Source organism: Enoplosus armatus, chromosome 22, assembly GCF_043641665.1.
Source record: "Enoplosus armatus isolate fEnoArm2 chromosome 22, fEnoArm2.hap1, whole genome shotgun sequence".
Classification (NCBI taxonomy): Eukaryota; Metazoa; Chordata; class Actinopteri; order Centrarchiformes; family Enoplosidae; genus Enoplosus; species Enoplosus armatus.
The window spans coordinates 17,043,195-17,056,410 of NC_092201.1; the positions used below are offsets into that span (position 1 = coordinate 17,043,195).

Below are 13,216 nucleotides of genomic sequence, written 5' to 3' on the forward strand. Positions count from 1 at the left end.
CGGTAACGAAACAAACTCGGGATTTTGCCATTTCTAGAGCCTCACCAGATGTTGGGCTAATGGTGGTTCTGAATGTGGCCTAAGCGAATCACACCACAAGCAGTTTTGACTCTGGCTAGCGTGCCTGGTGCTGTACTTTGGGGGGCTCGGACAGTCGAGAGACAGTTGACATTACGTGTCCTCGGTACCGCACAGTGTTGTGAACGCACGGCACACACTGGCCGCTTTTGACGTAATGTAAAAGGCGTCTTAGTGCCGCATGAGCCCTCAAGCCTCTTCACTTCTTCTTTCTTTCTCTCAAACTTTTAAATGAGTATGAAAATAAATGAGCACAAGCCCTGAGCCCCCCCCCCCCCCAGGCTCAGGATCTTCTCAGTCTAAGAGAGACACCTGGTCTCACTCTTCAAGACACAGAAATCCAGGGTCTTGCTGTATGCAGAAGACCTGGTCCCACTAAAGAAGGACTTCAGCAGAGCCTGGACCCGGAGCCTTTACGATGTCTTACTGACTCACGTTTACACCGTTCCTTCACCTTCCTGCAGCAACCTCACATCCTGCGAGATTTCGGAGCGAGACTTATGTTTCTGGTTAAACAAAAAAGGGTCTCCCTCTTTAACAATAAGTTCTGTCTCTGTGGGGATCGTTCGCTTTTTAGCGGACGCACTTTGACGGGCACAGTTGCCAACAAGGATCCCGTTGCAGCCTTTGCAGCAACATATCAAATGTCATGCCTATAAAGACTGTTGAAATGAATTGCATTGACAGCTCCTCAGATTTAACCCAGCTCACCACAGAGGTGGTTTAAGTGATCATCGAGGAACTGCAAAAAAATGAAAGCCTTGTTTGGTTTGCAGTCTACGAAGCCGCCGAATGTGACTGCACAGGGAATGCTCACCCTTTTATGACCACGTTTTCATGTCTTCCTTTTTCTCTGGTGTGCGTTTGAAGTATCGAGACTATTTACTCTCTGGTGGCTTCATTAAAATTGGCATTAAACTCTCTTTTTGTCAGTCAGTCTCACGCAAGGAGCAGACATTTAGATTTCCCATTTGGAGACAGATCAACATGTTCAGACTTACTTTAAAAATGCTACATTTTCATATTTTATCGGAAGGCATTCGCACACTCATCAAACTGTTTGGCCTTGCCCTTGTGCCGGCCAAAGCTGAGGCCCTATTGATCAAGAGAGGCCACTGAGCACATGTGCTACTGGCCCAGTCAGTGACCCTCCTTTAGGTAGACACAACGCAAAGATGGTGGAACCGTCGTGGAAGGTTGTGTTTGTGCTTGCTGTTTATTCAAATCAGCCAAGACACACAAGACAGTCAAGTGCAACACTGTTGGGCTTTGCGCTGTTGATATTTCATGGTTATTAATCATATCCAAATCCCAAAACAACAAAAAGAAATTATGTGCATATTTGCAGATGATATCAGAACCCCGATGCAATCATATGCAATCAGAGCAGACCAACCAATCAGCAAAATTGCTTGAACTATAAATGCACAGGGAGAGAATACTTTCAGCACGACACTCGGCACCCATTTATCTGGACCCGGACCACTGACAATGAACATCGATGGCAAGTATTACTTGAATGAGTCGGCCTGCCCTCTGGGATGCCTCCACATGTGCACTGCATTCAATGATTTTCAGTAATCCCCTTGAGGCAGAAGAAGGCCTTAAAGCTTTACTGAGACTCAACGGACCAGAACTACCTGGCCTGAACAGCTCTGATGGGACCTGGACATCCTGTACTCAGTTTCCCATTAAACCGGCTTAACATCAGCATGTCAGCATTGTCATTGTGAGCATATTAGCATCTTGACATGAGCATTTAGTTAGCACTGCCACACAGGAGGGCGAGCAGGGTAGAGGGGGTTTGGGGTTCGATCCCCGGCTCCCCTCGTCCACAAGTCGTGGTGTCCTTGAGCAAGACACTGAACACCCTAAGTTGCGCCTGATGGAGCCGTCAGTGAGTGACTGGGTGAGCGAGGAAGAGCTTTGGGAACCGTTAAGGTTGAAAAACACAATATAAGTGAAGACCATTTACCATTTAAGGATAGCCACAAAGACCTGATAGCGCGGCTGTGGACTCTTCATTTTGTTATTGTGCCTTTTACGAGTCCACCAACTTTATCGAAGAGCGATACTCAATCATAGGGGTACATAAAACTTCCTGTCATGCAGACAATCCAGTAATTTCATTTTACAAGCAGTTACATCTCCATTCACCAACCAGACAGTAGCCTGAGATGCACAACAAAAAACTACAGCCCGCGTTAGCCGTCCAGCTAATGTCTCCTTCATATCTACATGCATAGACCCATGACTCGCGTTGCCAAACATCCACCTGGGAAAACTACAATGCTAACACCAGTTTGCAGGTTAGATAGCTACTTAGCTATTCAGGTGTAGCATATTAAACAGATAAATGGTGGGATCCTTATACGTCAGCAGCACTACTAACAAAACACTGGTTGTCCTGGGCTTGTAAGCTATACCAAAGGCAGGGGTAAGCTCGAAAAGTCATTCCAAACGGCTACACTTGGAAGGCGCAAAGAAAAGATGGCCGTCATAGAGAACCCTGCTTACGTTCTCGCCTCCTCTAAACTGGCCAATGGCTGTGTAAAGCCATTGGCCAGACATTAACATCTTATTGTTGGTGTCAGTAAGTTTCAGAAATTGTCGGATGCAGCCCCCCCCCCCAAAAAGAAATTCCGACTTCAGAAAGGTGTGAAGGGAGGGGGTTTCAGATGCTGTTCAGCCAGCACCATTCTGCATTCTCTCTCCCTGCCCCTGCTGGCTCAGCTGTCAATCAAACCCTGACACTGGTCTGTCCAATCAGACGCTTCGAGATTAAGGGGATATTTCTGATGTATCTCCAAAAATCCTTTTTGTTACTTTCAATTCAAAATAAATATTAGCAATACATTTCCTTCCCTCCCCTTCTTAACCATCTATTCCCTTCACATGTCCCTATTACAAATTAGATTTATCCTCCTGCAATGCCTGAGGCTATTTAATGGGAGTCAGCGCTCCACAGATCTTCACCTATTCAAATGTCACTCACTGAGGAGAAGTTTAAATTAAGAGATTCCTAAAGCCCACATCCAGAAAGTTGCTTTTCATCCCCCGGGGGAAGTTTTCCTCCTCTCATCTCATTAGGATGTACCGTACGCCTCTGCAGCTCTTGCTTTTATTAATGGCTCTCTAGTTTCCTTTTTTTCCCCTGTTTTGTGATATATTCAACCCACTAATATCTTGTTCTGCTCATGTCCCTGATGTTTTGTTAATCGCCTACCGCTCTCCCCATCCTAACAAGTTTAGAAGGAGGCGTTTTCAAAGACGCGTCGAGCTCCTCTGGCACAGCTCTGACCCTTCCTGACACCACGTCTTTTTATTTCCCTGCTTCCTCCGTCTGTCTCCTCACTTAATTATTAACAGATTCCGCTTGCAAAATCTCCAGTTGTCTGACGAACAACAACAAAAAAAAAAAGTTAACGCACAGATGCGCGAGACTGACTGGAAATCTGAAAGAAAGAGAGGCGAAGAGAGAAAAACAGGACGATGGTGGACTGATGGGTTGATCAAAGCCGCGTCTGGGAAAGCTGATGGAAAAAAAAATAGCGTGGCCTTAAATTAATGATGAGAATTGCCTGGAGTAAGGCACTGGTAGATTGGTGTTTAGAATTACAAAGAGTTTTGGGTTGGGACCCACGAAAGCTTCCTGTTTTCACATGCGACAGGGGATGCTTCATTTGACTTGACCTCACATCCAGCGACGTGAGAACTACATTCATTCATGCACTGTTTTATGTTTGTTCTGCCATTATTTATTTCATGTAGAATTTAAAGGCAGAATGAGAAGGATCGGTCGTAGCTTCCTCTTGGCTTACATCTGGCTAATCGCTACCTTCTTACACTCTGTACACTGTTATTTGCTGAGGGCTACACACCAACTGCCCAAAGGTTGACGCCCAGAAACGTCCCAAACAGCAAAATAAGAAAATACAGGCATTAGTTTTTGTATGAGCCTACATATATATGTCGTTGTTTGTTTGTTTTTTTAAGAAAATCCTACTCATTCCGCCTTTAATTTCAAAGTCACAAGTTCTTATTATTTTGTCATTCTCTCCCCCTCCCTTGTTCTGTTTCTAGCATGAATTGTGGACAGCTTGTCCACCCTGACAAGCCCCTAGAGGCTCTCACCAGGTAATGATCCCCTCACATCACTGGAAGAGCTGCTTTGGCTTCGGCTTGCCCTATCTTAACCTTGATGTTCTGAATGCGCTTGCTATTGCTCTTTCAAAATGAAGACGCGAACATTAGTTTGCGTACTATAACAAGTGAAAGAGTTACTGGAAGACTTGGCTCGTAGTCCACCCCCCCAGCCAGTTTTTGTGCTAAACTAGGTAAACCTTGTCCTGGACCCACACAGGTTATATTGATCTTCTCATGTGACTTTGTAAGACGGCAAACAAGTCCAGCTGTTCCATTCGTTTCAGTCAAATCTAATTGGCGAAAACCCCACCATGCTAGCTAACGAAAAAAGCCACGACTAACACAGTTGGTTCAAAAAGGTCAGGACGCCTCTTCCAGCTTTGTCTCCAGCGCCATTCATCTTTAATTCAAGGCTTCATCCCTCCGTTTGAGAATTCTTTTTTTCTTCCTCTTGTTGTTTACACTAGCGTTATTTCAGACCCTGCATGAATTGCCAAGCGAGCCGCTGTGCAGCACTAATGCCGAAATTATGTTCTGGATGACAAACGTGTATGTGTCACGACTTGTGTCCCCAGCATACTACAGGCTCTCCCCTCTGAATAACAGCCCTGTGTGGCATTTAATAGGAGCTAACGCCTTTTCCTTGCATTCCAAATCAAATGAGATCCCTTTTTTTTCTTTTTTTTTTTTGCCTTCAGCAGTGGCTCTTAGGACCCCTGAAACGATGAAATGAAATCAGGTGTCAGGGTGCCACTGTGACCACACGCTCGTGTTTCACTTGCTAAATTGTCTCATAGTGAACTGTGTGTGATCGAATCCAGACACAGAAAAGAAAGAGAATTCCATTCCTAAGAAATAACCTTTACATTATCTCCACAGCTAAGGCGAACACGATCGAGTACTGGTGTCATTTAGCATTGGAGATCCCTCCGCTCCTAATTTTCTTTTATCAAATGATCCCATGTCGATCACATCAACGATTGCCTCCGCTCTAGTTACTAGTCAGATACAGTCCCTGGATGGCGTTAACGTTGCCTGTTTAGCGGTAGTAGTATTGATTGTAATAGCAGTGCGGTGTTACCACAATGACGAATGCCCTTTCATGAGTCAGGGCAAATTTTATTTCATTCCAGAGCTCTCTGATCCCGCTTAGACGGCCGAGGAACGGCCCTGCGCCGCGCAAACCGGTTTCATCAGCAAGTCACTGAAGTGCGAATAAACAGAGCAGGCGAGGGAAAGGGTTTATGGAGGAAAGGTTAATAAAGGCTAAGATAACCGCGCGACTGAAAGATGAAAAGGCAGACGAGATGAGACAGTGGGAAGGATTGAAAAGGCAGAAAAGCAGGGAGGGGGGGGGGGGGGGTGGGGGGACAGATTGCCTGTGTGATCAGTGGGTGATTTTTGTTGTGTGTGTGTGTGTGTTAGTCACCCTGCTTTAGATGTGGGGCCCTTGTTACTGGAGGCGAGTGAAGGCCTCCTCTCTCACTCACAGTCAATTGGCTGGCAATTCAGTGTCACTGACAGAGCCGCGAAATGGGAGCAATTTCAGAACATCCGCCTCTGGCAACAATGGCTCTCTGTTTCCTAAAGGCTAAATGCCTTCACTTGCAGACATTGCTCACACACACACACACACACACACACACACACAATTGATATATTGGTACATGTGAATGTTGCCAGCTCAGCTGAAAAGTATTTCATAATGGATGTATTCTGATTCTGAATTCTTGAGCTCACGCGGTTAAAGTCAGTAAGAAGAGATTTAAACATGTAGCCGTGTACCTCCGAATACAGCATAGCACTCTTTGGTCCTTTTTAGGCTGTACTTCTTTGCTGCATAATAATGCAGGTTTCATGTTCCATGTCCCTGGATTTTCACTATCCATTGTCTTTTCAGTTGCTGATCAATCAGAAAGCCGAAAATGTTTAGAGGTACTGAATGAAGTGAGAAGCAGGGTCACTTTCTCATAGACTTCTATACAATCAGATACCCCCCCCCCCCCCCCGCTGGTCATTAGAAAAAATGCAGGTTGAAGGCACTTCTGCACAGTTTTCAGGCCGAAGGTTGGTGCTTGGATGCAACCCTGCCCCCCCTCCCCCAGACACTGTTTGACAATCTGACAAGCACTTCGCTTGAAGCATACTGACGCCTTGAGAGTCAGCGGCCATCAATTTCTAAATGACCATACGGATCAAACAGATTCAATCATACAGATTAAATTTGCTTGAACACAACCTAAAGCATGTTCTTACACTCCAAGTCCATTTACTACCAACTCCCCACCAGTCAGTCGGACCTGAGGAAGCCTGGTCAGTTGAGAGGTGGAAAGTTTCGAAGAAATCTACAGCAAGTCCAGCTGCCTTTGGCTTAGAACTTGTGGATATCCCATGCCCAGGATGACTCTGAGAATCCTCTCTGAAGCCCTAAAGACGTGTTTATGTGTGTGCATATGAGCAGGAGGAGTGGAAACTGCCTTTTGGCATTTAGTTTGATGTCAACTTGAAGTTCTCTGTGAAGTTTGAATTGAGAATCAGAGTTGTAATTAAAGCAAACAGACGGCACCACAAGTCTCTAAACTACTCTAAAAGGCATAATTAACCATAACTTAAGTTCACCGCTGCGGCTCCCTCAACTAATATTAGTAATTTACCCCCCGTTAAGAGCTAAGCATTAAATGTGACAAGCTAACTTGCCTTAAGTGCTTTTGCCAAACTGAGGGATGGATGGCTGCTATGAGTATCCAATGCTCTACAAAATTTCCTTTTTAAAAATTCATGACATTAGGGCTCTGATATCCTGCACCGCAAAGAACTTTGATTGGTGGAAAACAAGCCATTGATTTTTTTAAACCCTCTGAATAAATGTATCTGCTTATCAAGTGGTCATTTAAAAAAAAAAAAAGGAAAAAATTAAATATATTTTATGTATTGAAATGACAAGAAATTGATGTTTCTATTTGATAAGTGAGTTTAGTCAACATTTGATTTGCAGAGTTGGGGTTTCCCATTTGGCTTCAGGGGAATACATGTTGCTGAGTAGGCTGAAGTATGGCAAAGGAGATTATCAGAGCTGTCAGCGTAGAATACAGAAGAGCTGTTAATGTGCTGCAAGGCATTTAAATGGTTGGCGTGCCAATTACCCTCCATCTGGCACACTGATTTTAATGGAAGTACAGAACTGTAGTGCAGTGTGCTAAGTTATGTGAATTAGTGGTGCTAAACTGTAATTTCATTGAAGATAGAAGCTGTGTAGAATAAAGCATCAAATAATGAGGGGATGATGATGTTACAAAGACTTAATAAGGCAGGTAAGACAGCTAGTTATTATGAGTAGTGGTGGAGGACATATAAAGGACCATTTCCAAGTCCACTTTTCAGCCAGGGGCCGTGTGTGGGACGATCGCCGGCGATACACCTGGGAGACCAACCAATGTTTTATCAACACCGCCAGCCTGTGTATGTATCTGGAAGTTGGGGCCACATTCTGAGTGCAGGTGTAGTCATAGCTGTCAGAGTCTGGCCAGAACATTTTTTCTTCCAAACAAGATCATTTAGACTTCTGATGAGTTCCCAAAAAAAAAAAGGAAACAGGTCTTATCTCAACTTGGATTCTGTTTTATCTTACTAATGACTAATGAAGCAAAGCCTGCGGGCAGGCAACTCGAGCCGCAGCTACACTCACATGGCATACTTACTAATAAATGATGAGCATTTATTTGTGCTCATTAATTACAGATGTGGAGTTGTGATCAGCATCAAATTTTTATCAAGGCTAGAAGTCTAAAATCCCACAAGTGATGAACAACATAGAGTAGATTTTGCTATTCTATCAATCTATCATTACATTTAAAGTTTGTCTTGAAGGTCACACTACAAGAAAAGGCCATGTAGTCACTAAAATCAAAAAGGTTCAGCCTCTGCGGCCTATGAATATGCTTATATATATATATATATATATATATATATATATATATATATATGCAATTTTGGTCTGATGTTGGCACAAGAGGGAAAAGACAGGGATCAACAAAATCCATCACGAAGGGATCTTGAATATATAAAGCAATACTCACATAACATCCAGCCATCAGTCTTTGACATACCCTGTCATGGGCCAAAGCTTTTGTAAGTCTGGGACACCGAGGATCAGCCATTAGTCTTTGACATACCCTGTCATGGACCAAAGCTTTTGTAAGTCTAGGACACCGATGATCAGCCATTAGTCTCTGACATACCTAGTCATGGGCCAAAGCTTTTGTAAGTTGAAATTGTGGCCTGATCGTGGCACTTCCCTGAAGGAAAAGCCAGGGGGTTATCAAAGAATCGAAGGAATCATCCGGTCCTGACTATGACTATCCGTTTGAAAGTCTGGCCAAGATATCTGGACCAAGTCATCTGTAACTAACTTAAACTGTAAAATCAGACACAGAATAGAAAGTAGCTGAAGCAGTTGTAAACGACAGATTTTAAAGCCGATTAAACAGAAATAGAGGCTGACCCTGGCCAGGTCCAATTCATCATTGAAAACAGGCTGTTGCTGCTGACACTAGCAAATGTTTGTTTTCGTCTTCTGTCTCCAGGTATAACTTTAGAACCGTGAAAGTAAGGCCTCTATAAAAGTGTTGTTGTGTACCAGATCACCAGCCCAGAGACTGTTAAGTATTATCTTAGGGACTGGCAGAAGTCCCAGGCCCTCACATTTACGACCCTGCACTCCACCGAGCAGACGTAATAAAAAAACCTTGTGCGTTGTGTGCCGTCGACAATAATAACAACATGGACAACGAGTTTCATTGGCGCGCTTTGCTTATATTCTGCTGACCTTGGGAGCAGAGATAAAGCTGTCACCGTGCGGTAGTCTTAATCAGACTCAGGCACCTTGAACTTTCTTTTTTCTCACATTAGCTATTGTCCTTCGACTCGACTGGGGGCAAAAAACTTTGAGCTGGTACAATTTGTCAGGCCAAGTTGGCAGGCCATTTAAATTGGTCGGACGTGAAGGCATACATCAGAGGTGACACCCCGAGAATAATAGCCGTGATTCATGCGACCAACTCCCTTCCCTCACATTCTCACTTTCTTTATCTCGGTTTCTCCGGCTCTCGGCCCTCCGTCGCTTCCCTCTCTGCTCACGCTCACTCAAGCCACTCAACCCTTCCGCTTGTTCTCATCCTCCCTCGCTTTAATGGCCCTAACAGAGATAGTGTGTCATTAAGAGAGTGAAGATAGGGTCTGCTTGATGAGATTGAGGGAGGGTGGGGGGGGGGGGGGGGGGGGCTGATTTGCTGGCTGGATTTTCATGGAGACAGATTCCGCCTTTGAGATTAGCGACTCCTCTCTGTCGTCTGTGTAGCACAATCAGTTACGATACAGCACAGACACGCATACGTACACACGGATCCACCGGCACATATTCACCAATTATTTCAACTGAATGAACTATTTCACCCAAAGGGCACGTTCACACCTACCACCTCTGTAGTTCAGTCACACCGACAGGCAGCGTGTGCTCCTTAAATGTGGTCGCTTTTGGCCAAGTGAAAACATTTCAGCTTACATCCGTGCCGCTTATGCATTGCATCCAGGTCTACGCCCGCAGAGCTTCCTCATCTGCAAAAAGCAAAGATCCAATCCTGAAGGCACCAAACTGGACACTCTCAGATCGCAGATTTAGTGGACAGTAATCAGTGGTCAGTCTGAGTGGTCCAAGGTGATTGAACGGATCAAGGAAATTCCACTCTTTCCTATATTGGACTCCCAATCAACCGTGACTTGACTTGGCTTTGTTAACCAGCAGCTCACCTCTGTAACACCTCTGCTGTATTTGTAATTGCTTTTTTTTTTTTTTATAATTTATTCATTTCTCTCTTTTTTTTATGATGTCTAGCATTATATAACCTTTGGAACTATTTTCTAGTATGCTATAGAGTGCTGCAGGAATGAGTCCCTAAAAACCGGAAATGAGTCAGCATTTTTACGCTTCTGGTTCCCTCTTCTCGAAGTCAATGGGTTTTTGGTCAGATGTCTGATATGCAAGCTTAAGCTTAAGAGATTTCAACGATTTGTTCTACAACATAAAATACGCCAGTAGGTACGTGAATTTTGAATCTTTTACGCGTCTTAAAAAAGGCGGTTGCTAACAGGCGGCTAAATGAGACTACAGAGGTTGTCGCGGACATTAAACATCTTCATCTTCACAGCCTCGTTGTGTTTATCCTCTACATCTATCTGTCTATATATCTATATCTATCTACATTCTCTTAAAAGTGAAGCTCAGCGGTGGTGACGTTGACATATTGCGACCGTGGTGTAGTTTGTTTATAGCCTAACGTTAGCTTTTTACTTCTGGCGATTCCATTTACGCTTCAAAAATCCTAAAAGTGGTGTTCATTAGTGAAGATTATCTCGCTGAACAAAACGTGCAGGTGTCATAAAGTTTATTTTCTGCAATAATCCAAAATCCCGTGGAAGAATCCCATTGGCTTTTTGTCGAGGGAAGCAGGGGCAACGCTAACTTCCGGGTTTGCCTACAAAAATACGTCACCCCTGCAGCGCTCTGTTATTAGTCTATGTAATGTGCATGTTTACAGCTTTTTGAAAATAGGAAAAATTACAAATCGTAAAAAAAGAAAACAGTGAAAGCAAAACTGAAGTCATGGTAACACCTCCTTGCTCTTACAAATTTTTCTTTATACAGAGGTCAAAGGTCTGACTGACTCCCTCTCTCTCTCTTTGCCTCTCTATGTCTCTCGCCCTGTGACAGGCTGGCTCCTAAGGCTTCGTCAGAGCAGGGCAGTAGCAGTGACAAGAAGGAACGTCCCATGAGCACCATGAGCGAGGCATCAAACTACACGGGTGGCTCCGACTACAGCACCTTCCCTGGCAGCCCAGCCACCACCGTCACTACTGCCGCCACCACCACCTCCACTTCATCTACACGGGTCAGTCTCCGTCCAAACGTGCCTTAAACCTTAAGCATAGCTCCGGTGGGCAGTTTCATCACCGTTCTAGCTCAGGGCTCATCATGACATGACATTTATCAAGCATCATTAGCACACAGAGGCTAACTACGGTGGATAAGGCTGTTGGGCTAGCATTAGAGAGTGATGTATTTTTCATAGTGGATGGATTGCCATGAAATCTTTATGTTCCTCAGAGGATGAATCCAAATTACTTTGCTACTAGTGCCACTAGCAGGTCTGAGTTTTCTGGATAGTTGAATACTTTACTTTAGTACTTTGATTTGACAAAAAAATTGGTACATACGTTCAGGATTCCCAGAATGAATCCTAATTACTTTGGTGAGCTCCAGACTTTTCCTCCGCCGCCTCTGCCTTCGGGGAAATCCCTCAATAAAGTGGTGTCCCTCAGGCCATTTATAATGCTAACATGCTGAGTCCTCATCGACTCCCAGCACTCAGTGGCTGTCCTGGAATGTGTCCATGTTGTCATTACCTCTCAATTCAGGCTGGAGAAACGGGAGTACGAAGCTGTATCAGCAGCCGGCGTGTCATCGCCACGGGTCACTGCGCCGCTAGATTGAACAGCGTGTCCGGTTATAAATGCTTAGTAAACCTCGCAAACACGCAGGAAATAAATATGCATGGGTGCTTTTCATGAATAAGTGATGCTTATACTATTATTACTTCTGCTTACACTGGCCAAAGAAAGTATAGCACTGCATAGCTTCATGTATTCATGAGAAGTCATTATTTATAACCGAGCTGTCCGGGCCCTGCTCCTCGCCTTGCCTTGAGAAACCTTTAAAAAAAAAGAAAAAGAACACCACACAGACACCACACAGCCTATTGAAGAAGATGCTTTTTAGGAAAAAAGGTTAAAAAAAAAAAAAAAACTGCAGACAAGACGTTGAGGATATTCTGCAGTGTAAATTATTAAGTTGTGCGTGTTTTCCCTTTGCTTAAAAGTTCTGCCACCAAACGAACCCGTGCCAAAGTAAACCACTTCACACACAATAAAGCTTGATTATAGGGATAAATATTCAATTCAATTCAATTCAATTTTATTTATATAGCGCCAAATCACAACAAAGTCATCTCATGACACTTTACAAAATAGAGCAGGTCTAGACCGACTCTTTATAATGTTATTACATAGACCCAACAGTTCCCGCCATGAGCAAGCACTTTGGCGACAGTGGCAAGGAAAAACTTCCTTTTAAGAGGCAGAAACCTCGAGCAGAGCCAGACTCTAGGTGGGGGGGGGTCATCTGCTTTGACCGGTTGGGTTTGAGAGAGAGAGAGGGAGAGAGAGAGAGAGAGAGAGGGAGAGACAGACAGACAGACAGACAGACAGACAGACAGAAAGAGACAGACAGACAGACAGACAGACAGACAGGCAGAGATGTATGGCAGCACTAGCAGTAGAAATAGAAGCTATAATTATAATGATACTGGAAATATGACAATGATATGATAATAGTTACAGCTGTAATACTAGCTGAGGTTAATAATAGTAGCTTTAATAGTAACAGAACTACGACTAAACATAATAACTGTAGTGATGAGAGTCAGGCAGGCCCATGGCGGCAGCAGCACCCAGGCATACCAGGACCACGATCCACAGCAACCTGCAAGACGACAAAGCACAAAGAAACTCCGGGGAAGAAATAAAGTTAGTAACATGCATTGGACTGTGATGAATGTGCAAAGATGAAGAGGGAGAGGAGGAAAGCTCAGTGCATCATGGGAAGTCCCTCAGCAGTGTAGGCCTATAGCAGCATAACTAGGGGCTGGTCCAGGCAGGCCTGAGCCAGCCCTTAACTATAAGTGTTATCAAAAAGCAAGGTTTTAAGCCTACTCTTAAAAGTAGAGAGTGTGTCTGCCTCCCGGACCCAAACTGGGAGCCGATTCCACAGGAGAGGAGCTTGATAGCTGAAGGCTCTGGCTCCTGTTCTGCTTTTGGAGACTCTAGGAACCACAAGCAACCCTGCATTCTGGGAGCGCAGTGCTCTAGTGGGGTAATAGGG

At 44.3% G+C, this 13,216-nt stretch overlaps 1 protein-coding gene across 1 annotated transcript in view; it reads left to right on the forward strand.

Annotated features, from left to right (window-relative positions):
• LOC139305193 (pleckstrin homology domain-containing family A member 5-like) overlaps positions 1 to 13,216 on the forward strand; it is a 176,108-nt gene that overhangs the window by 113,540 nt on the left and 49,352 nt on the right. The window contains exons 5-6 of the mRNA XM_070929141.1: positions 4,162 to 4,215; positions 10,991 to 11,168. Coding sequence (XP_070785242.1) covers positions 4,162 to 4,215; positions 10,991 to 11,168 — 232 coding nt within the window. The remainder of the gene's footprint in view (positions 1 to 4,161; positions 4,216 to 10,990; positions 11,169 to 13,216) is intronic.